General features: G+C 39.8%; 2 protein-coding genes across 3 annotated transcripts; one reads left to right on the top strand and one right to left on the bottom strand.

Annotated features, from left to right (window-relative positions):
- Positions 1-1,768: 1,768 nt before the first annotated feature.
- LOC122781886 (cytochrome c) lies at positions 1,769-5,403 on the top strand. Its single transcript, XM_044045961.1, has 3 exons — positions 1,769-1,876; positions 3,334-3,530; positions 4,260-5,403. Exons 2-3 carry the CDS (start codon positions 3,362-3,364, stop codon positions 4,403-4,405), a joined length of 315 nt encoding a protein of 104 aa, XP_043901896.1. The 5' UTR covers positions 1,769-1,876; positions 3,334-3,361; the 3' UTR covers positions 4,406-5,403.
- Positions 5,404-8,302: 2,899 nt separating this feature from the next.
- Positions 8,303-18,578, bottom strand: LOC122781885 (gap junction alpha-5 protein-like). 2 transcript variants are annotated; one of them, XM_044045960.1, is made up of 7 exons: positions 18,251-18,578; positions 15,898-16,014; positions 15,374-15,538; positions 13,617-13,907; positions 12,498-12,563; positions 11,493-11,641; positions 8,303-9,937 (listed from the first exon to the last, which is right to left on the bottom strand). In XM_044045960.1, the coding sequence occupies exons 2-7, from the start codon at positions 15,964-15,966 to the stop codon at positions 9,469-9,471; spliced, it is 1,209 nt and encodes a 402-aa protein (XP_043901895.1). In that variant the 5' UTR covers positions 15,967-16,014; positions 18,251-18,578; the 3' UTR covers positions 8,303-9,468. The 2 variants fall into 2 exon arrangements, with proteins under 2 accessions (XP_043901895.1, XP_043901894.1); XM_044045959.1 differs by having other exon boundaries at positions 15,898-18,578.
- Positions 18,579-20,526: the final 1,948 nt, after the last annotated feature.

The following is a 20,526-nucleotide window of genomic DNA, read 5'->3' as shown; positions in this document are numbered from 1 at the left end:
ATATTTACATGAGTGTAAAATCACAAACATTTATGGAGCTTTTGAAGCCATTAAAAAACATTGAACATTGAAGCTCCATAATTTCTGGTGATGGTCAATGAAAATGACTTCAGGACATCTCTGCATACTGAAAGTCATTAAATCCATTGGGTTAGGGTTACAGAATGTCATTTAAAATCACAGAATAATATTTAGATGGTGAACGTTTTTGATATTTTTTAATTTTGATACAGTAAAACAAAATGTAGGTAATGTCTGATGTCCTGGACCTGGAGATTTGTAGGTCCTTACCAAACATTTATGCCAAATTTGACATTTTTATTATACAAATTTGGAAATAAATTGTAAAATTTCTCTAAAATGATACAGTAAACCTGATAGATTTTCTGAATGTGGGTCATCACTGATGTCCTGAACTCAGATATGTAAGTCATTACCAGAAATGATGGAGCTAGTGTTTTTTTTTTTATAGCGCATCTAATTTTCTGATCTGCGTCACATGAATATACAGATAGGGGACACTACATTTGGAATTCTTTAAGCTTATACAAAAAATCAGAGTTATTTTCTGAATGTGTGGATGTCCTGGACTCAGATATGTGAGTCATTGCCAGACATTATGGAGCAATTTGTTTTTATATTACATCATTTCCAAAAAAAATTATAATAAAGTTTATAGACAAATGTGGGGCTTTAAATTTTCAGAATGTAGATATTCAGACGTGTCCTGATGTGATATAAATTCACCATTGCCAGAAATTATGAAGCTATTTGTTTTTATACTTTTGTTTTATGTTTTGCAATAGGCCCAAATTTAAAAAAAAAAAAAAACTTAAAAAAGAAAAACACGAATCCCCTGACATTTAGTGCTCTTATTTCCCTTTCCTGTTGTGGATTGCATAGTACACCTTTTAACGTTTTGTTTTGAAAACCGGATGTCGGCATAAGTGCTTGATTTTAGCTGTATTGAGGGTTCTACCATAAAGGCTAGAATATGGGGGCACTCCAATTTAGCTTCGGCTGGTTACCACAGAGAAGGTAACTGTAAGGAAGAAGGAAGTACAATAGGGATGAAACAATTGGTGGGCGAGTCAGTCTGAGTCAGAGTCTGGTAAAAAGAACCAGGCAGGGAAACAATAGCGTGGATTGTGACGTGGCATTCACAATAATGTTAGTAATCTATGGGTCCTAACAAAGATTCTTTTCACCTGTTTATTATGGTGGTATAATGTTAAGATAGGGTTAGGGTCTAGTGAGGAGAGAGTCTGGACAGTGAGTTTATTAGATGAAGAAAAGCCAAATGCTTCCGTGTTGAACAGAAGAGTAAAAGTGTTTCAGTGCAAAAACTGTAAAGACATACGTAAAAAAGCACAAGTTATGTATTTATTTGTAACTAAACAGAGTTTAAACATAGGTATTTAAACATAGTGAGTTTGTTCACTTGCTGAGGATCCTTATAAGGCATCCTCAGCAGGTGCCTTTTACTATAATGAATGCTCTGGAATGCCACGAGAGGCACCAGTACAAAATCACACTTCGTTTCCTAATCAAGACCCTCGTCTGCTCTCCTACGATGTTTGCTATTTTCAATTAGGTCTTTTTTATTCACACCCTCGTTTTATATGTGAATGTCATGCTGTCGAAAGTCGAGCGACTTCAAAGGGATTTTGATGTTGAAATGGGACTTGGCCGGTGTAACGGGAACGCGTCACGGTTCACATGTAATCGCCCAGCACGTGATTGGGTGGTGACGTCAAAAACCGGTACCTCCACAGCAAGTGACCTTCTTTACGCCCGTCAGTGAGACCGTTAAACGGAGGAGAGAAGAAGCGACTACGGACGGCGTGGCTCTAACTCGACACATCTTAACTTAAAGGTATGTTTTTTCGTGTCTCTCTGGTGAATGGTTGTAGTAAGGAGTTGCCGACTGTGTCGCTATGTCATCTAGAATGATACCGTTTCATACAGAATTCTCTAGAATGGGTAAGCCCTCCATAGAAGCCTGAGTTAGCGGCCATGTTGGTGAATAGCTCGTTACGTTAACATAAGTAGTAAGCCTGGGCTGTTATTTGACAGTGACTTTTAATAGTAAACATTTTTTATTAAGACATTCAATCAAACCACACGTCCCCGGTGTTCTCGTGGTAGCGGTGGGGTTATCGTAGCAGCGTCTAGCGCGAAATGCAGACACCGACATTGAAGCATCCTTGACGGCTTAGATGTATTACACACACCCGCATGACACCAACCTCACTGATAAAACCAGTTCGCGCTGTCAAACAGAAACTAATATCACACTAATCGTCTGTGTGTACGGGGAAGATGCTTTTACTTTGTGATGGAAGTTGTCCTGCGTGTCCTTGGTGCTGTATGAGAAGGTGGCCCGCCATATTGGTCAGGTTCTTCCTGAGCTGCGGTACCATGAATAACATATTATCCAAATGAATTATTGTATATTATCTTTAATGAATTGATTGACTAATTACAGTGTTATAGCACCCTGGAACTTATACGTCAGTAATCTTATGTAGTTATTTAGCTGACATGGTGACTTATACGTTAACTATTTGTTTTGTATAAGTTGTATATTACATATGGCAGTGGTTAGTGTTGTATTTCTGCATGAATAGTCGAAACACTAGGTGTTTGGCAGTCGTGCTTTGTCTGTGTGCCGTTGGGTGAACACTGAGGTTAGGTGAGGACACGCTCAAGCCGGTGGTGGTGTAACGAAACTGGTACCCCTCGTAAAAATGTTTCCCTTAAACCGTGTTTAAAGCATTAAACAGATATTTACGTAAATGTCATATTGTCTCAATTGTAATATGATGTGATAATAGTATGGCTTAGTTTATGAGGTAGTTTTTCAGTGACGGTTTTAGTCATTTGAGGACAAAACAAGCGATGATGTTTTCCGCAACACCGGTTTCACGTATCACGTGATCTGGCTCCGGTTGTGAATGAACCAGTTATATACTCAACAAACCAGGCGCGTTCGACAGCGTGAGAATGACGTAAGGAGGAGGCAACGGGATCCTGGTGAACGTGCTTTACCCGTGTTCCCTGGTGGCCGATTTGTTTGAAATGACCTCGGCACTGTGCCAACGTTCCGTACAGTGACACGACTGTTTGGAGGCAGGATAAAGAGAGAACTGCTCATATAGAGTTGTCACCTTAAACGACCTTCTGCACAACATGGCGCGTGTGAAACAGTTATGAGCTTCCTGTCCAAGGACTATGAATAGAAAACGTGCAGCTGCATTCACGGGTCTGCATGCATACACATACTCACTCACATATTTTAACCAATTTGTCTTTTTTCTTGTCTTCTTTCAGTTTGTCCTATCTCTCGTATCTGCTGACGATGGGTGACATTGCAAAGGGAAAGAAGGCTTTTGTCCAGAAGTGTGCCCAGTGCCACACAGTAGAGCAGAATGGCAAGCACAAGGTTGGCCCCAACCTCTGGGGTCTGTTCGGTCGCAAGACCGGGCAGGCAGATGGCTTCTCGTACACAGATGCCAACAAGAGTAAAGGTAAGTTCACTTACTGGTGGTTAAATGGTGCGTCGATGAACCCTCTCCTCTGGATATTGATTAATGTCTGAGCTGAAGCTAAAGATCTTTATTTACAGTGTAGTGTGTTTGTGAAGGCTCTCAGTCGTCCAGGTCAGAGTCTTCTTCAGTAGTTAGCTGAAGCAACTGGACGTGGGTTTCCAACCTTCAGAGAATACTTGAGTTTTTCCATCAGTTAGTCAAAGCTGAAGAAGCGTCTTTGATGAGACGTGAATCATCTTCAGCTTATCTCAAGCGAGTACAGTTGCCTATGCCTCACTATTGAAGATTACTGTGTAGTAATTCTAACTATAAACTGTAGTTTGAGTTAGTGTAAATTAGAAATAGTTACATTAATTCAAAGATGGTCTTTTATTAGAGCTCTATCTATCTGTTGCTTTTATTGTATTTATATATGTAATATATGAGAGTATGTTTATGAAAACAATATATATATAATTAATTAAAGGCCTGAACTGAAGCCTACAGAGATATAAGTAAAAGTGATAATAAAAAGAAACACAGCAAATCCTAAGTGAGTTGCCACTATTATTGTTGAATTTTCTGACTTGTTTGTTTCGTCACTACTTTTATGCTATATGGGTTTTACATTAGTTGACCTCTAGCCACTTGTATCTGTTCCCCTCCTGCTTTGAGCTCAGATAATAGAGGGCTATTATCTAGCATTCATCACCGCTTTGTCTTTCACAGGTATCGTGTGGGGTGAAGACACCCTGATGGAGTACCTGGAAAATCCCAAGAAATACATCCCGGGAACCAAAATGATCTTTGCTGGCATCAAGAAGAAGGGAGAGCGCCAGGACCTCATTGCATACCTTAAATCTGCAACATCGTGAACAAGTCCTAAGAAGAATATATAACGTTATTTTATTTTTGTTTATTTTCAGGCTTGTCCACGATAAATAAGTTTCTATGTTTAGTCAGTTTGTAGAGACATCTAAATGGGTTTGAGTAGTAAAAAAGAGTGGGACTTATTGTGAGTTCACATTTAAGTGTCCCTCCACCTACGGTCAGATGAATCGGTCTTTCAAGTGGCCAAACATAAAAACTACAGTCTGTCTTTGTGAATCTATATTTTGGCTTACAGGAAAAGAAAAAATTGAATAACCTTATCTATAATGTGTAGTACTTTCTGCTAGACAAGCCATCGTCCATCAAGCTAATTCTAAAACTGTATATCCAAAAGTTATCTCATATCAGTTGCATGATAATGGTACAGAGGATAGATGTTGTTGCTGGTTAAATGGTGCTTATACTCGATCTACTCCGGCTCCCACGCCAAGTGGAGTTTCTGATCTTTTTACAAATACTGATGGAGTGAATGTTCTCCATCTTTCTCTTGTCTGTTTTTAAATGTTGACCATCAGAAGCTTCCACTTGCCAGTAATGCTCTGCAGGTTCCTCCGACTTCATATTCTTTCCCATGATGTGACTCCTTGCAGCTAAGAATTGTGCGGTTTAGATACAGTCGATATGAATGCCTTCAAACTGACCACTACTTCGCTGTGAAATCAGCAGACACACAATCACCATGCCTAACAAAGTTGTGTAATTACCGGTACTGTATACTATAAGGAACAAACTACCAAGGACATCATCTGGACTGAAGAAAGATTGTTGTTATTTACCTGGTTTCACAGGCCTGAAAGAATATGATTTTAACTTATTTTATTGTAAACTGAATCTGTAAAGTATTTTTGATGGAATTGTCTGGTGTTCCGGTATACACAGCAATATACTGTATGCACATGCACAAGTATGACAATGTGGTAGATATTTTGCGTGGTTGTGGAGAGGATGCTTAAAGGGTCAATTAAAAGAAAACATCCAGAAACGTGTCTGCCTGAGTGTTTTTATAACTGTAATATTCATGTAATATACTGTAATATATACTCCCTCCTTTCCCTTAATCATTTTTTTTTTTTAAATCCAACTTATGTTATTATATGTGTAAGTTTAATTAATTAAATTTCTTCTTAAAATGACTCGAAGACCACTTGCCCCTTAGATAGACACATTCTGTGTGTGACCGAGGTGATAGAATATTAAAGAATATTAACAGAATATAATACTGAATATGTTTGCTACCAGTATTTTGTAGCAATATTAAATATTGCTATTGCAATTACTGCATTATTAAATGTAGTTCAACATTATGAGCTTGTATGGTGTTATAATTGTGGTTGTTCACGTTATTATTCACTTCATTTCAGATTTAGTTATCTGTTTTTGATAGGAGTAGATTTAGTTTGCATCATTAATATGCTCTTACTGTGTAGTATTCATCATTTCATGTCAGAACAAGCACTTTTACTTTGAAATTTCGATGAAATATCACCATGGATATCTTTATTGCGATATCATGATGCAATATTGTGGTATAAGTTTAAGTTTCATATTGTGCACCTGCTAATGAGCAGTTGATTTTTCCCTCGTTTTTGTCTCTAGTCCAGCCCCCTTTTCACCAGGCTAGCTGCTCATTGGCCCCCATGGTCATTTGAGTTTAACACTCCTGATCTAATGACTCTCGAAACGGGATAAAAAAAACCTTTTGACGTCTTCATCTTTTCTGTTTTACAACCTGCTCGCTGCACATCCCTAGAGATTTTCCTGACCTGTGTAAATGCAGGCATCGTAGATAAGATAAGTGCAAAGTGAAGGCCATATAACCATACAGTGAGCTCATATAGTGTGATGGTGTTAGATAAGCCCACACCTCTTGTGAGGTCTTTCTGGGAAGAGTCAGCTGAGGCCAGCACAGACAGGTCCTGTGTCCTGTCATGTTTCCCCATGATCAAAGTCCACTTAACAAGAACCTGGGTGGATCTGCCTGCACACTGTCTCATAGGCTACATAAGTAAATGCACTCATCTATGCAGGAAATTAAAGAACACTGCACACGCTGTTTAAAAATAACACTTATGTTTGGATCAAATGTCAAATGTATTTTTGTCTCAGAGGAGAGACACTTGTTTACAGCTGGCTGTATGCACACGTGTGTCTGTACATGCCTTTCTGTGTGTGTGTTGGGACAAACTGTGGCTTAAATGCTGTTGGGAGGACAGTTTTGCAGCCTTTGTTATTAGACTTTTGTTTTAAAGAAGAAGGTGAGGCTTTGGTTTATTGGTTCAGTTCTGACCTCTCAACTACAGAAAAGTGTGTGTGTGTGTCTGTGTGCTTGTTTTTTTCACCACTTTTGGACATTTTTCTGGCATAAACACTGACTTTGTGAGGACCACTAGTGCTCATAGAGACCGAAACCTGGTGCTAATGAGGCAGAACCTTATTTCTGAGAGGTTAGGGCTAAGATTTTAATTGTGGTTAGGTTAAGCATTGAGTGGTTGTGGCTAAGCATCACCTGTGTGTGTGTTCTTGTGTCTTTATGAGGACCAACAAGTTATAAACCATAAAGAGTGAGGACATTTTTGAAAAGTGAGGAGATTTAGACTTTGGTTTTAGGGTTAGAATTGGGTTTAGGTCAAGGTTAGGCTAAATATTAGGGTTAGGCATTTAGTTGTGATGGTTAAAGTTAGCGAAACGGTTTAGGGAACGACACAGTGTGGTAGGCAAAGACAACAGAGATGTGTGTATGTAGTAGTTCTTGTGATGTATAATGTCTTTCTATAATTGTTTTGAAGCTCAATGATAAAACATTCCCATGCACTAACATTTTATTTGAAATAAATGTCACTATGGGAAAATCTTGCCTTTTAGTTTTAATGTAGTCATTATGGTGTTTGGCCACAAGAGGTTGCTATCTGCAAACAGAGTTGTCATAGAGTGCATGGCAAAGAATGGAACAGGTAATAGTCACTGGCACAGACTTTGTAAGTGTTTAACAGCGTTTTGTGATTTTGCAGCACATGTCACACTTTGTTATATATGTTATCAGGATGGTCTTTAGCCTCAAACAAGTGCTTTTAATAGGCTCCTCCATGCAGATGGTGCTCTATATAGTTTTATAGTATATAGTGGGCGGAGGAAGATTCCATACAGGACGGACACTGAAGCACCAATCACAGGCAGTAAGTTTTATGAGGAGTGTTTATAGAATATAATGTAGATAAATCCCATCAAATATCGTATTCTATGTCTCATTATTCCTTTTGACACCAAGTTTCTTTCACTTCCTTCAGCTGATTCTCAGTCATTCATTCATGCATCCATTCTCTACCTCTGCATTTAACCACTAGTCCGCCCGGTGGCCCTTCAGCCAATCATTCTATTCTATTTTATTTTATTTTTGATGATCCACTCCAAAGTGTTTGCTCAGACATGTACCAGGACTGTGGTGCATAAATATATCTGAGCAGGAGATGGAAATGACGCGGGAAAGTTCCCAAACATTCCTCAAGTATTCATATGACCTTATTGGGAATTCTCCCATCAGCCCTTGTTCCAAAGTAGATATTTTCCATGGGAAGAGGCAGGTCACACATTTATTTATTTTGACCCTGACTAAAACCTTTTCCTCGTCTCTCAGCAGCTTCATATCTGTCCTCATGTCTGTGTCTGTCCTCATGTCTGTCCATCACTCGCATTCTCTGTTTAGAAACAGAACAGGCTAATGACGCTTGCTTGGGAACCACTGAACTAAAAGTGTCTAAAAACAACAGGAAGTTAATATGTTGCCACACTGCCAGTGGAGGACGTCAAAGCATATATCAACCGTCTGCTGCACAGAAATATCAATGAAGAATTTCAAGAATCAACAAAGACCTCCAACACTTGCCTGTGAATCGTCAGATTTTATAGTTTTCTTTAATATCATGGCAATCCATCGACTGCTACTAGCAAATTCTGCACATTTAATTAGAAAAACAAACACTTAAGGCAATTATACTCAATATCTTTCAGCATTAGGTGAACACATTGTTCATGGTTTTACCTGCAGAGCATTTATAAACACACATTCTCATCATTCAAAGGAATAATAAATATAAAAGTACAATGTAGGTGGAAAAAAATGAAATCATCAGTAATGACAGTAATCAACTTATAATGTGTAGAAAAGTGGAATTTGTCACACAGTTGCCAAAGTACATTACACTGCATGACAATCTGACTGTCAATCACACTGTATCATCACTGTAGTCACAGCCATAATGAGAAATGACCATAATACTGTAAATTAGACTCACTGTTAGTATTCCAGTTTACCACACATGGAAGGAATTATCTATATAAACAAGTTTAAAAAAGCAGTTATTGCTTTGTTACCACAGTCGTATTCAGTCAGTCAGTGCATTGGGCTCAGACCACAGGTAAAACATGTTTGATTTGGGGATCAAAAACGTTCCGAAACCCCCCCGTCACCCCGTGTCGTGACCTCCGCGGATACAAGTTTCCTGTGTGAATTCATCCACTGTAAAACAGCCAGTACACAGCAGTGATTAGTAAATAAACGTGAGGATATCTCCATTTTTAGCCATCAAAAAAGACCAATGAGATGTTTTTTAAAGCTGACATCTCATTAAGATATCCTGTTCGCCTGCTGTATATCACCGCAAATGTCACTGCATATTATAATAATAATAAACAGTGTAATGTGCTGGCCGTGGCCTACGTGTGCAACGGTTGGCCTTCTTGTAGCGTGGACCTTCAGGCCCCAAAAGCCCGTGAAAGTTGGTGGAAACAATTGCGACGTGTGGTTTGTCCAATATTTGTCTCACAGTGTGTAATAGTCTGATGAGTAGTCCTGATCTGAGGACAGGGTCACTCTTTTCAGTGGCTCAGTGGAGACTAAACAGGAAAACAAAGGCCAATAGACTAAATTAGAGTTCATGGTAAACAGGTAGTCTGCACACGCCGTGTGTGTATAATAGCCTGGTGTAAAAGGCTCATATTCATGTCGTTGGGGTGTTTTTTTTTGTACGCAGATGTTGAATTTGACTTCTTTCTAAACTGAGAGGTCGTCCGCTCTCGTTCGGCTGCTTGCTCCACTGGATCTACTGAATCTCCTCTTGTCCTTCTGACAGAGTCCTCCATTGGAACACAGCTGCAGCCCCTCTGGTCCCCTGTTGTGGCTGTGAGGGCTGTAGCAGTTAGTGTCAGACCTCAGGTATCCTCCATCTTGGATCTGATTTGGACTGGCGTTCTGCCACCCGGTCGAGTAGCAGCTCATCTGCAGGAGGTTTACCTCCTCTACTGCGGCTGCGATTTTGTTCTTCTCAGTGGCCATGTTGTCTGAGTTTTGTTGGTTGGCCAGACGGTGGGCAGGGAACGGCAAAGGCAGGAAGTGTGAGGAGCCAATCATGCACTGGGAGAAGTCTGGAAGTGGTGTCGTTGGTGGTGGAGGAGACAGCGAGAGCTGTCGGCTCAGAGAGGCTTCAGCAGGAGTGGCGGCTTTCCTCGTGAGAAACATCTTCCTGCAACAAAGGGTTTCAGCTCTTTAGTGTAATTAAAGGAATAGTTCCGTTTCTTTTAAGCATGGTCGCATGAGGTATTGACATGTCACCTGATCACACCTAATATGCCTGCAATTCGCACCATTTAACTGCTGCTGTTGAATACATTTTAATTTAAGAAATTACCATCTCTATAATCGTTATTATGTTGCTTCCCTTTTCCCCTCACAAGCTGGGTCGTAACATCAGAATTTCACATTTTAAATTGAATTTATAGTCACAATTGTAATTATTTTAATGGATTACATGCTTTATTATTGAAGGTGATTAATTTATAGAAATTTTTCCATGGTTTATGCTTCATTCTCAAGTGTTAAATGTTTTAAATTTCACACTAGTGGACCCTTGGCTTGAATGTACGGAAAAGTATTGGGGCCACATATAAAATAAAATAAAATACAATTTTTCCTGCTGATCCCTCACGTGATTGTCATCTTCAGAGATTTGGGACTGTAGAGGAACAGGAGGGTCAGCAGGGTGATCTTGAACATGTCATGCTGAATTGGCTCTAGTTCCACATGACATCAGGGGAAATCAGTGTGCGATTAAACTGCAGGTTTTATTGGGTTTTTTTTTTTTTAAATCAAAACTAATACTAAGTCAATTAAGTGAATTACTGAAGCTAAAACACTTGCAAAAACCCTCAGGGTTGTTCTTCTTTAAATATCAAGGACATTTTCTAGTCTTTCTTCCCACAAGCACACAAATATTATTCTTTGAACTTTTTTTTATTTCTTTTTTTACTGATTACTGTTGGTCAACATCTCATGACAAATCACATTCCTTTAACTTGCCAGAAATCCAGAATTTCCTATTTCAGAAAAAAACCTTACTCTAAGACCAAAGCGGTTTTATTTAGGTGAATCAGATATGTTAGCCTATTAAAGGGATACTCCAGCAAATATGAAATGTACTTTTATAATATCAAGGACCCAAAAATGACAGATTAATACGAAAAATGTTTATTATCAGACCTTCCCTAACCCTGTTGTTATTATGTCAATATCTTTCAAACCCCATCCTCCCTACTTGTATCACTGGCTTTCTGCCATGAGTTTTAAGTCCCTGAGCCCAAATCTGAGCTAACGCTGATAAAATCATGACATTCATTTTATCTGACTTAACAAAGCTTTGATCGTAGCCACACACACACTTGTCATGTTGAGTAAATCGAATCTATGTGTAAAATTAGCGCAGTTCCCCTTCCTCTGTAACAGCATGGGCAGAACATGTGCAGTCGATTTGACTCGAGATAGATTTGGTGCTTGTGGATCGCTGCGAGCAGTGCTGCTTCAACATAATCACTGAAAGAACCAATTATAGAACAACAATGTGATCCATATGTGATGAAGCGTAAACGCTGTTGGTGAGTGAAACAAAGCAAACTTGGTGGAGGACTTGTGAGTGTCGTGTGGGGCCTATTTATTTAAGGACAGGGGCCAATTTTCTCATTTACCACTAAATCTGCCTGACTTTATGGTTTTATTTCAAATGCAGTCTAAAAACAGTCTTATACCTGCAGCAGTGTCTCCATGCCAGGTGATGCAGCTCGAGCACACTGAGGACCAGAGACACGGCGGACACGGCCAGCATGAACACGATGAAGACATTCTTCTCTGTCGGTCTGGAGACGTAACAGTTGACTTGGTGTGGACAAGGCCAGGCCTGAGAAAGACAGAGCGCTTATAGCACTGAACTGAACAAATATTGAATTAACTGATTCTAATGATTCAGTTACACTGAAATAACTGCTTTACACGTCACTTGTCACTCGTGTGTGTGTGTGTGTGTGTGTGTGTGTGTCGCATGTAAAACAAAGCGGCAGTGTCAGTGATGACTCCGCCCACGTTGAGTAGGTACTACTTTGTAGTGGAAAAACCAACGTAAACCGTGCTGTGCCGAGGCAAACTGGGAGAATAGGTGGAAAAGGGGCGTACTGAAGGTGCCATACTTTGTCTTGTGGTGCCCTGCACTCACTATCAACCTTCCTCTTCATATCTTTAGACAGTGGTATTTTTGACCTGCTCACTAAGCGAACAATGTTTTGCTAATTTCTCTTTGCACACATCCAACCTCCAATACACTTTTTTGAAAAAGAAAAAAAAACACGTAGATAGAAAAAGGATGCAGCGTTACTACTACAATTTCTGAGAGTAAATGTCCGTAAAATAACAATTACTATATGTTCGGCTCATTCTCAAAACTTAAAAGAAAAAGTTGAATGTTCAAAGCTTTTTTTTTTCATATTTTATCCTCTGCATCTTGTGCACATTTATGTCATTAAGGAGTGTATTAAAAGTTGAAAGACAAGGTGACTTTTGTGAGTCAGCTCACAAATGTGGGTTCTTCTTTCTGACTGAAGCAGTTTTAAGACACGAGTAGCCAAAGACCTCATATTTTTACAAGATTGGATAGTTTTGCTTTAAAGATAAAACATTTAGTTTGGAAGAGAAAAAAAAAAAAAGGTTTTGGCCTGATATTCCATTGCCCAGGAAAAAATGATTTGGATTTGTGGTTTTACCTTGCAGACATAGAGAGGGTGGAGGAAGATTCCATACAGGAAGTACTGGAGACACAGAAACACCACCTGCAGGGAGGAACAATGTAAAATACACATTTACACTTTTTGGTTTGGTTTTTATGGTTTGAAATTAAATGATCACATGCCGTATAAATATATTTCTATCATGTATCAGATATACCACAGATAAGACATTACATTTTATGAGAGCAACCATAAATTTCAAAGGACACAGATAGTGTTTTATGATCTCTCTCTTTTTAGGGGACACTGACACTGGCTCGATTTCTCCCAGTGCTCGTCTACTGTAGTCAAAGAGAACATTGTACAGTTGTAAAATTGTAAGTTACAGATATCATAGTATTTATGATAGTATTATGAAACTCAATTAAGAACTAATTAGACAATAATGGCTGGACACAGGCTGTTTGTCTGAGCTCATTTTACAGGACTTCTCATATAACATTGTAAATACAGTGATATATTCTACTATAAAATAAAATACCTGCCTTTATTTCTGTATTCTAGCTGTTTATGATGATCAACATACAGTACAGTTGTTGCCTTTAATGTTAGATAATAGCTGGTGTAATTTCTTTTTGGCTTTTTGTGTGGTCAAATTCTACTGTTACACAAATTAGCAGGCTTAAAATGAAAGTGATGTTAAGTTATGACTTTAAATATTGTACATTTTGACAAAATGCATCAATATCAGTATCTGCAACAGGCTTTACAATTGGAAAATCATGAAATAATGATGTATTGCCCAGTGCTAATGAGTGAGACCCAATTATGCAGTAATAAGATGAGTCTCAATCCAGCACTGTGTCCTTCAGAGGCTGCATTTTAAGGCCAGTTTGTGTCAGAAGATGACATCCTAAATGTTGCTTTACTGCCTCCTTCTTGTTCTTGATTCCTCAAGTCCTTGATCTCAACAAAACATAGGGGTCATTAATTGCTTGGGACAAATGTATCTTTGAGAAGAGAAGGTATATGAACAACAAACTGTCTTGTTTCAGGTTATGTAGGCTGCATCCTTAGAGGGATTCAGCTCAGTTAATAATGACATAAAAGAGGCATAACATCCTGACAGGAATAGTAGCTAATACGAGCCTTTACCTCCATGATGCTTCGAATCAGAATACTCAGCACGTAGGTCTGTAGCAGAGCTCCCCTCAGACGAACCCGGCCAGCTGATGAACCTTCTCGTTTGTCCTTCTCATCATCCTTCTCTGCATGACCGCCCTTTTTCCCTCCTCCTCCTCCACCCCCTCCTGGGTCGTCCTCTCCCTCACCTCCGTCTTCATCCTCCTCCTCTCTGTTCCTCCTCTTCTCCTCCCTGCGAACAGTGTGCATGGCGTGGCCCATGTAGATCAGACTGGGAGTGGACACAAACACAATCTGGAGCACCTGGAAGGAGATGAGACACCCGGATGTTTGGGAATCACACAGTGTGACATCAAAATGGATTTAAAACTAAAATACGAAATTTATCAAAATGAAATACTAAAAAAATACTCCCTGAATCTGACTTAGCAAAGAGGGGAAACAAATTTGAGGCGAGCCATGTGCACATCGTCTACTGTAAATATTACTATACAGTCATTGCAAACAAAAAAGTAGCTTAAATAGACCATAATATGAGCCAGACCTATTACAAGTAGTGGAGTATGGTGATGCCAATCTAGTGTTGCTGTTATAGCATGCAGAGAATCGTGTGATGTCATAGTGATAACAACTTTCGCCTCGCCCCACAGCGACACTATGCGTGGCGTCGCCAGCCACCGGCCTCTGATTGGTTAGAGTGCCGTCACAGGAAGAGACATGACCGCAACCAGTTGCGTCAGTTTGTTTTTAAAAGTGCCATAGACACTAACCATAAGCCTGAGTGGGGTTTCAAAAGTGCTGGGTAAAAGTATTCATCCGTTGGACGTCTCACTACAATATGCACTGCTTTACAGTGTACTGACAGGTGTTGAAAATCGTATTCAATCAATAAAAGTTGAAAGCCAGACATACACAGGGAGTACTGAACAAATATTTTTGAAAGAACTGATTCTAATGAGTCAGTTACACTGAAAACAACAAGTCACCAGTCCCTCGTTTGCGCGTGTCCCGTATAAAACGAAGTCACGGCTGCAGTGATGACTCTGCCCACATTATTATGTAGTGGAAAACCAAAACTGTGCCGTGCCAAGTTGAGGCGAGCTGGGACCATAGGTGGAAAAGGGGCGTTTGAAACATGATTCTTTGGTCAAACACAGCAGACGAAAAGCTTACACGATGCATCAGAAGTGCATTATTTAGTTCAGCTCCTGAAGAGGTTCCTCTTCTGTTGGAATCAAAGTGCGCACATTTAGTTTCCCGATGTTTCCTTGAGCTCTTTGAAGTGATCCTCTCATTGGTACGTTATAAAGCACAAATATTTCGATCAGGGATCAATGCCTCACCTGAGGAGAACCGTACGGTAAAGTTCTCATACTGTTTTAAAATCTCTAATTTTAGGATGATTTGGGGGGTTTTGTAGAATAAGTTGCAGGATGTGCCGCATGAATAAATCTTCTTCTTGCATGAAACTGCACGCAATAAAGTAAACGTCACGTCCCAACAGAAGTGTTTGGTGAATAAAGGATAGTAAATTGTGGAGGATGTTGTGTAATTTTGTTCACTGAAGCTCGCTGTGTAGTCTGTGCTGTCATGATGTTACTCAGAACAATCAGTGCAGTCTTTTAAGTCAGTTGATGTTACATCACCGCAGAAGACAGATTATCATCTTTTACATGTTCTTAAAGATCACTATCCCCCGCACTCCTAACATCAGGTTTCGTGACTATATTCATCACATCACCACAATGTAAAGCTGTATCTCATATTACCCAGTATCGTATATGTGCTATAGGGAACGCTCGGTCATAACAGACGTTCTCGCAGCCTGGCTGTTCTGTGTCGCAGTTAAAATCTTCCTGCTCGTCTCCCCAGGATGACTCGGCAGCCGTCCCGAGCACGAGGATGCGGAAGATAAACAGGATGGTCAGCCACACCTGTGGAGCAGAAACCTAAATCAAACAACATCAGGTGGAAATAATGCAAATGATCAGCTCTTATTAGTGTGTGCAAGTTAATTATATTTTATATCTGGGTGAAAATGTGTGTTCTTGTGTCTTTGTGAGATTTTGAGAAAGTGAGGACATTTTGGTTGTTCCTCACAGGTCTTTTTGAGGATTAAGACTTGGTTTTAGGGTCAGAATTAGGTTCAGGTTAGGGTTAGGGTCAGCTTTAGGCATTTAGATGTGATGGTTAAGGTTAGGATAAGGGGCTAGCATTATGTCTGGGGAGTGTCCTCCCTATGAATGCTGTGCAAACTTGTGCGTGTGTGTGTGTGTGTGTGTGTGATCGATACCTTGCCCACAGAGGTAGAATGTTCCTGTACTTCCTCCAGGAAGTTTCCCAGAAGACTCCAGTCTGCCATGGCTGATAAAAGCTCAGCACAGGTTTTTCTCTTCTTCTCTGGACTCACCTGAGGAACACGCAGAGATCACACAGCTTACAGGTCCCTTTGTAAAGAAGCAGCTAATATTCAGGGAACAAAGCTTGTTTACATACAACTGTGGAGATAAATATCCATCGTTATGCTCCAAGAGAAGTATGTGGAAATGTTGGAAAAAAAACCTGCGATATGTACAAATAACTACATTTTGTGGAAAAGTATTTTAATGTCGTATTTTTGTGGGTGGTTAGCAGTGTGTGTGTGTGTGTGTGTGTGTGTGTGTGGTAAGCAGCATTGTTTACAGTAGATGTCTACTTTTTCCTTCCCTGGAGACAGACAGATGACGAGTGTGGGAACTGAGAGAGAAGCTAAACTAAGACATGGGCACAGACATTTTTATTAATGGGGTCAGGGCAGTGGTGGAGGGAGAGCATCACAGGATTAAGATAAGACACGCACACACACACACACACACACACTTTTAAATAAGCCTACGCCCAGCAGTGTTCACAACGATGTGAAATCTTGCTCAGAAAAAGTTCAATATTACTTTTTAAAAATATTCTACATCATATAGTGGAGTTAAATGATTGTAAACCAGGAAATAGTGATTTAATATATTTAAATCAAGATGATTTATCTTAAGTCCAACTTGTTGACAATCCATGGACTTGATAATATCCACAAACAACTTCTTTAAAACGACAATTTCCCAGGTGCTAAAACTAAAATCCCTGTGACATTAAGTAACACCAGGACAGCAGCATTGACATGAGAACAGTTTAATTCAAGCGAGGTGGATATCTGATGATCTGTATTTGCTGTGTTTCTGGCAGAGTTGTTCAGGATGATAGAGGAGACCAGTTTCACAAAAGACTATAGATTTTTCTTTCACCTTCCAACATGACTAACACTAAACTGGATTATAATCTCATTGGCTGGATTGTATATTCTTGGTGCCAGTATGTGATGGCCTCATGTCTAATCACTCGTTGTGCACCACCACGCATCATCACTATCTATCAACTATTCTCCAACTACATGTTTTTAAACCAAAATCCACGGTTTGAGATGCTGGTGGATTATTACCAGGTCATAATTTCTGTTGCACAAATCATCCTAATCTCAGATGAGTAATTAAAACTGCATTTTTAGAGCTGGATAATTTCAAATTTTTACTTTCAAGTGTCCCCCTTTTTTTTTAATGAAATGCCCTTCATTTGGCCCTCCCATCCTGTTTTTGTGAAACCTTCTTACTTTAAACAAACTGTGTGTGTCTGTGTGTGTACTTGTATTTATATCCTGCAAGGTCACTCAAACTTGTTCTTATATCTTAGCGAGGACACATTATTCACATTATGCATTTCCTAGCCCCTTACCCTATGCTTTATCATCACAACTAAGTAAAAGCAGGTCTTAACCGGGCTAAAAAAGTCCTTTAAAGTTGCAAGGCTGAGAGAAAGTGTCCCCACAAAGATAGGTTGTTATGTCTATTGGTGTGTGTGTGTGTGTGTCTGTACTTGTTACCGCTTTAGGACTGGTGTGTGTATACATATTTCTCAAGTGCTGCCAACATCATGAATAACAATATTACTTCCTTGTATAGACTTTCGTCTGACCTTTGTTTTGTGTGTGTGTGTCTGTGTGCACACCCATTACATCCAGAACTCAGTATTGTCCTGTATCCTGTCTTGATAACACACACACATTCTTTTTTTTGCTGTTCTTGTAAAATAATTAACGATGATCCGCTGACCTGAGGATGTCAATCGGATGAACTTTAACTCTTTAGAAATAAATCTTAGAAAACTTTATAAGAGTTTGCCAGTCAGCATATTAATAGTTCACATTGGGACATCACTCTTTTAATGAACACACAAACTATTACTTTAAAATGAATTAGATTTCCAGTGAAATAACTGATATTGAAGATTCTCCATCACCTTCTTCCAGACTACAGAAACCTGCTATTGTCCTCTAACTTCATTGTGCAAATCCTATTGCCATAATGAATTTATAATTATATGCAATAATTTTGAGGCGTAAAAAGTTCCCTTTTATGCCAAATACTGTACATCATTGCTGAGCACTCAGAGATGCACTGAAGAAATGTCACAAATGTAAGTTTCAGTGGAGATTTTGCAGCGTAGAAACATCTCAATGGACTATTTTTCACCAAGACAGGGATACAATTATCTGAATGTTTTTAAATTGAACTAAATACAAATACTTGTGTATGTCTGTGAGAGACTTTCACGCACTTTACCTGTATTTGGATGCAGAAACAGGGAGATGCAGCTGGATTATGACCCGAAGGATTCTTAAGAAGGGACTGCTCCCTTCGTCAGAAGTTGCAGTTGAAGTGCTCTGAATGAGCAAGGCACTTTTTCCTCTTCCACTGATCCTGAGCGACACTTGTTTGAATGTGAGGTGGTTGTAAAAGTCCAGTTATTGTATTACTGTGATCACCTAATGGCACAGCACAAAGAGAGAGACAAAGAGACAGAGACAGATGAGCGAGTGTACGAGTGGTTCTGTCCAGATCAAGTGATAGAGAGACAGCAGACAGATGTGTGCACTAGATAAATGTCTGAAATCAGTGAAGCCTGAGACTGCAGTTTGTACCAGCCTCCTCTCTCTCTCTCTCTCTCTCTCTCTCCCTCCCTCTCTCTCACGCCGTCATCTGCATCTCCAGAGGAAATGGGCCTGGTGCCTTGCTGCCTGCTATTCAACTCTCATGTATGTGCATGCATGTGTTTGTGGTGTCTGGCATCTAAAGGAAGTCAGATATTGTACTAGGACACAATGGCTGCAGGTCCCAGTCCTGTCCTCCTCCATGTCACCCCTTCGCTGCTCCATTAATCTCATCAGTCCCTTTGTCAACTCCTGTGACTCGGAGCACAGACTTACATTAAATCCACAAACAAGTCTTTGTACTGTCCGTGATTGATTTTTATTTTTCAAGATAAAGCCGTAGATAATGGATGGATGGAAGTGTCAGTCATGCACAGCCCACATGGACATACAAGACTCAAACTAAGACAGAAAGAAAGAAATAAAGAAAGAAAAATTAATTACTACCCCTGGAAATCACTTCAGTAGTTTTTAGTAGATGGAGCCAGTCTAGCTCCACCCTGTCCTTACCATTTTACTCTGGTACCCAGAGGGAAAAGTGCCATAAAATTAAACGGTTGGGGATGGTTATTTTGGTACTATTCCCAATGGAAATGCAAAAAAAATTTTTATCCATACCGTACTGTAACAAACCAAACCAAACCAGTTAGTGGCATTGGAAGGAAGTTTCCATTCTGCCAAATGGCCCTTTTTCACTATGGTATCAGCTCGCCTCGACTTGATTCGGCACGGCACAGCACAGCACAGCATGGCACGGCACAATTTAGGTTGGTTTTCACACAAAAATAGTACCTACTCAACGTGGGCGGAGTCATCACTGCATGGCTGCATGAAACTGCGGTGACTTATGCGGTTTTACGTGTGACACACACACAAACGGGTGACTAGTGACTTGTAAAGCAGTTGTTTTCAATGTAACTGAATCATTAGAATGAGTTAATTAAAAATATTTGTTCAGTACTTCCTCCATGACCCAGTCACTGGACTGAAATACAGGTGATGCAGCTCGCAATCAGCAGTGCTGTCGCTGAATACACCAGACTCCTCTGTTAAATATTGAGATTTTAGACATTTCCCTGGTAGTTGTTGGAGATTAACCTACATTTTTAGGATAGTTAAGTGTTTTTAACTGATCTACAGTTCGGCATTGTTCGGCTTGATTCTTATGTCGGACGGCTCTTCCTGTGATGGCACTCTGACCATTCAGTGGCCAGCAGTCTGACGACGTCACGCATAGTATCGCCTCAGCTTGCTTGGAACCTTGCCTGGTACCAGGTACTATGCTAGTGGAAACGCAACTTAACCGTGCCGTGCCGTGCCAAGGTGAGTCGGAAGAAACATGCCAAAAGTGTTTGATTGCTTTATTTGAATTTTCCATTCAAAACACCCCCACAATTACAACTAAGATCAAGATATCTGACATTTATTTCTGTTAATAAACTGGCAAACGTGCAGTGTCGTTAGGTGTCGTTGGATCAGTAAAAAAGAGCGCGGTCTGTTTTAGGAGACAGGGTTGTGTGTATGGTTTGTGCTGCAGCAGGAGTGAGCCGGTTGTTCAACATCTTGTTTAAGTGCAGAAGTATTAAAGTGTTCCTGTCTGTCTTCATCACATGTCCTCTTTATCAGTGACACCGCAGCTAATCAGGAAGACGTTTATTTTGGCTTGAGAGTGCATGGTTATATAAAGAGAAAAACACTGTAAACATGGCCGCTCATCATCTCGTCACTTTAGTTTAAATTCAGTGAAGGTTTAACGCAATTCATCGAGTAGTATTAAGTGACCTCTGTTTGCTTTACACTAATGACACATATTACTAGAGTGATGGCAGTGTGTTTTTTTACACACAGTGTTCATTGAACTCACACACGCACTGTAAAACACTTAATGAGTGTAAAATGGCAGAGGGG

Source organism: Solea senegalensis, linkage group LG15 (genome assembly GCF_019176455.1).
Source record: "Solea senegalensis isolate Sse05_10M linkage group LG15, IFAPA_SoseM_1, whole genome shotgun sequence".
Taxonomy (NCBI): domain Eukaryota; kingdom Metazoa; phylum Chordata; class Actinopteri; order Pleuronectiformes; family Soleidae; genus Solea; species Solea senegalensis.
Note: the sequence above shows the minus strand (reverse complement) of the source record. Positions and strands in the feature narration are given on the sequence as shown.

Bases quoted from the DNA above. Each gene is read 5' to 3' on its own strand.
- LOC122781886 (XM_044045961.1), top strand. From the start codon at position 3,362: ATGGGTGACATTGCAAAGGGAAAGAAGGCTTTTGTCCAGAAGTGTGCC. The intron at 3,531-4,259 runs GTAAGTTCACTT...TGTCTTTCACAG, and splicing joins AGATGCCAACAAGAGTAAAG to GTATCGTGTGGGGTGAAGAC.
- LOC122781885 (XM_044045959.1), bottom strand. From the start codon at position 15,966: ATGGCAGACTGGAGTCTTCTGGGAAACTTCCTGGAGGAAGTACAGGAA. The intron at 13,908-15,373 runs GTAATATGAGAT...ATCTCCTTCCAG, and splicing joins TAGCACATATACGATACTGG to GTGCTCCAGATTGTGTTTGT. The intron at 11,642-12,497 runs GTAAAACCACAA...TGTCTTTCTCAG, and splicing joins ACCCTCTCTATGTCTGCAAG to GCCTGGCCTTGTCCACACCA.